This window comes from Galeopterus variegatus, unplaced genomic scaffold (genome assembly GCF_000696425.1).
Source record: "Galeopterus variegatus unplaced genomic scaffold, G_variegatus-3.0.2 Scaffold973, whole genome shotgun sequence".
NCBI classification, from domain to species: domain Eukaryota; kingdom Metazoa; phylum Chordata; class Mammalia; order Dermoptera; family Cynocephalidae; genus Galeopterus; species Galeopterus variegatus.
The window spans coordinates 360,300-361,961 of NW_007727084.1; the positions used below are offsets into that span (position 1 = coordinate 360,300).

The window sequence follows — 1,662 nt, forward strand, 5'->3', positions numbered from 1 at the left end:
CTCTGGGCAAAGGACTGAGGGTTCTGATCATTCCCCTGAGACTTGCCTCTCCCAGTATCTACCCCCACCCCCATTACTTTGGACTATGCAGAATTTCGAATACACACAAAAAGCCCAGGAATGACTCATGTGATTAATGAACCCCATTACCCCAGATTTGGCTGTTCTGCAGATGTCGACCTTCTGCATGTTTATTTCATCTCTAAACCTCTACCCTGGCCGTTTTTCCTGTGATATTATCATGCAAGACCCAGCCATATAACATTTTACCCAAAGATACTTAAATTTATATCTCCGTTCAAACAAGTACTTCTTTTTAACAGTTCAGGCTGTCATTATCACACTTAATAGAATTAACAATCTCTTAATATTCATAATCAACTTTCTCCAATTGTCTCAAAAATTGCTTTGCATTTAGTTGGGATTGTTTGGATCAGGGCCCCATAAGGTCCACACCCTGCACTGGCTGACAGATCTCGTAGGTCTTTTCATCCATAACTGCCCCTTTGCCTCCCCCTTTTAATGCTATTTACTTGCTGAAGAAACTGAGTCCTTCGTTTAGTGGAATTTCCTACATTTTGGCTTTGGCTGGTCACTTCCTCATGGTGTCAGTTAACTTGTTCCTCTGTCCCCTGTAATTCCTATAAACTGGCAGTACAGATTCAAGTTCCAGTGTTCCTTTTCCCAGCTAATGACAAGCAGTTATTTCTTCCATCTCAGGAAGAGCCTTCTCTCGACCAAGTTTACCCCTCCAGCAATCATCCCATCCTTTGCCTCTCATGCCAGCAACTTGTGTATAGAATTATAAGTACTTGCTGACTCCAATACCTTGACTCCCAAGCTCTCTTAAACCCTCTCCGGTAAGGTTTTGCCCTGCCTCCTCACTGAAACTGCTCACCGATGACCTCCATTTTGCTAAACCAGTGATTTTTGTTTTCCACCTTGATGGTGGTGGTAGGGATTATGATATGTACACAATCTCAAGACAAATAAAAATGCTGCTGCTGCTGCTATTCCATGATCCATCTCATGTCCCTATGTGGAGGCAGGTAGGGTAGCTAGGCTGGGTGGGGCTGCTCACTGTGTCCAGCGAGGCAGCTGCCCTCATGTCAGGCAGGAACCCCACATCCAGCACATGTAGCAAGAAGTCCTGGTTCTCGATGCCATACACACGGTCCAGGAAGAGCACCATGGATGCCTTGTGGTCTGGCACGAAGGATGCTGACATCTTTGGTTGGACCAGAGCCCCATCTACAGGCAAGGAGGGCAGGGCATCAGGGATGCCTTTCAGACTCATCATCTCTCCCCCACCAGCATCATTCCCTTGCCGAGTCCTGCCCACTGCATACCCTTGCCCAGGGTAGGGATCTGCAGTGGGAGGCTGATGATGCCCACGAGGTCGTCCAAGGGCACGAGGGAACGCAGGATGGCACGGATCCGCAGGGCCTCGCCCTTGCCGGCTTGAATTAGCTGAAAAGGGTGGTGGTGGGCATGTCACAGGACACTTGTGTCCCATTGGTGATTGTTCCATTCCATCCCTTCCTGACCCGCTGGCAGGTAGACCAGGCCTCCTTCTCCAGGGGCTAACTCTAGAGTTCCCGATCCCCTGCCTGTGCCTCCCCATTCCAGCCCTGACCATTCTGGGCCATTATTGTCTATCTC

The 1,662-nt window shown here is 48.7% G+C and overlaps 1 protein-coding gene across 1 annotated transcript in view; it reads right to left on the reverse strand.

Annotated features, from left to right (window-relative positions):
* Window positions 1–1,662, reverse strand: part of RYR1 (ryanodine receptor 1 (skeletal)) — a 123,255-nt gene that overhangs the window by 66,990 nt on the left and 54,603 nt on the right. The window contains exons 46-47 of the mRNA XM_008573955.1: window positions 1,350–1,470; window positions 1,082–1,251 (exon numbers count right to left, since the gene is read on the reverse strand). Coding sequence (XP_008572177.1) covers window positions 1,082–1,251; window positions 1,350–1,470 — 291 coding nt within the window. The remainder of the gene's footprint in view (window positions 1–1,081; window positions 1,252–1,349; window positions 1,471–1,662) is intronic.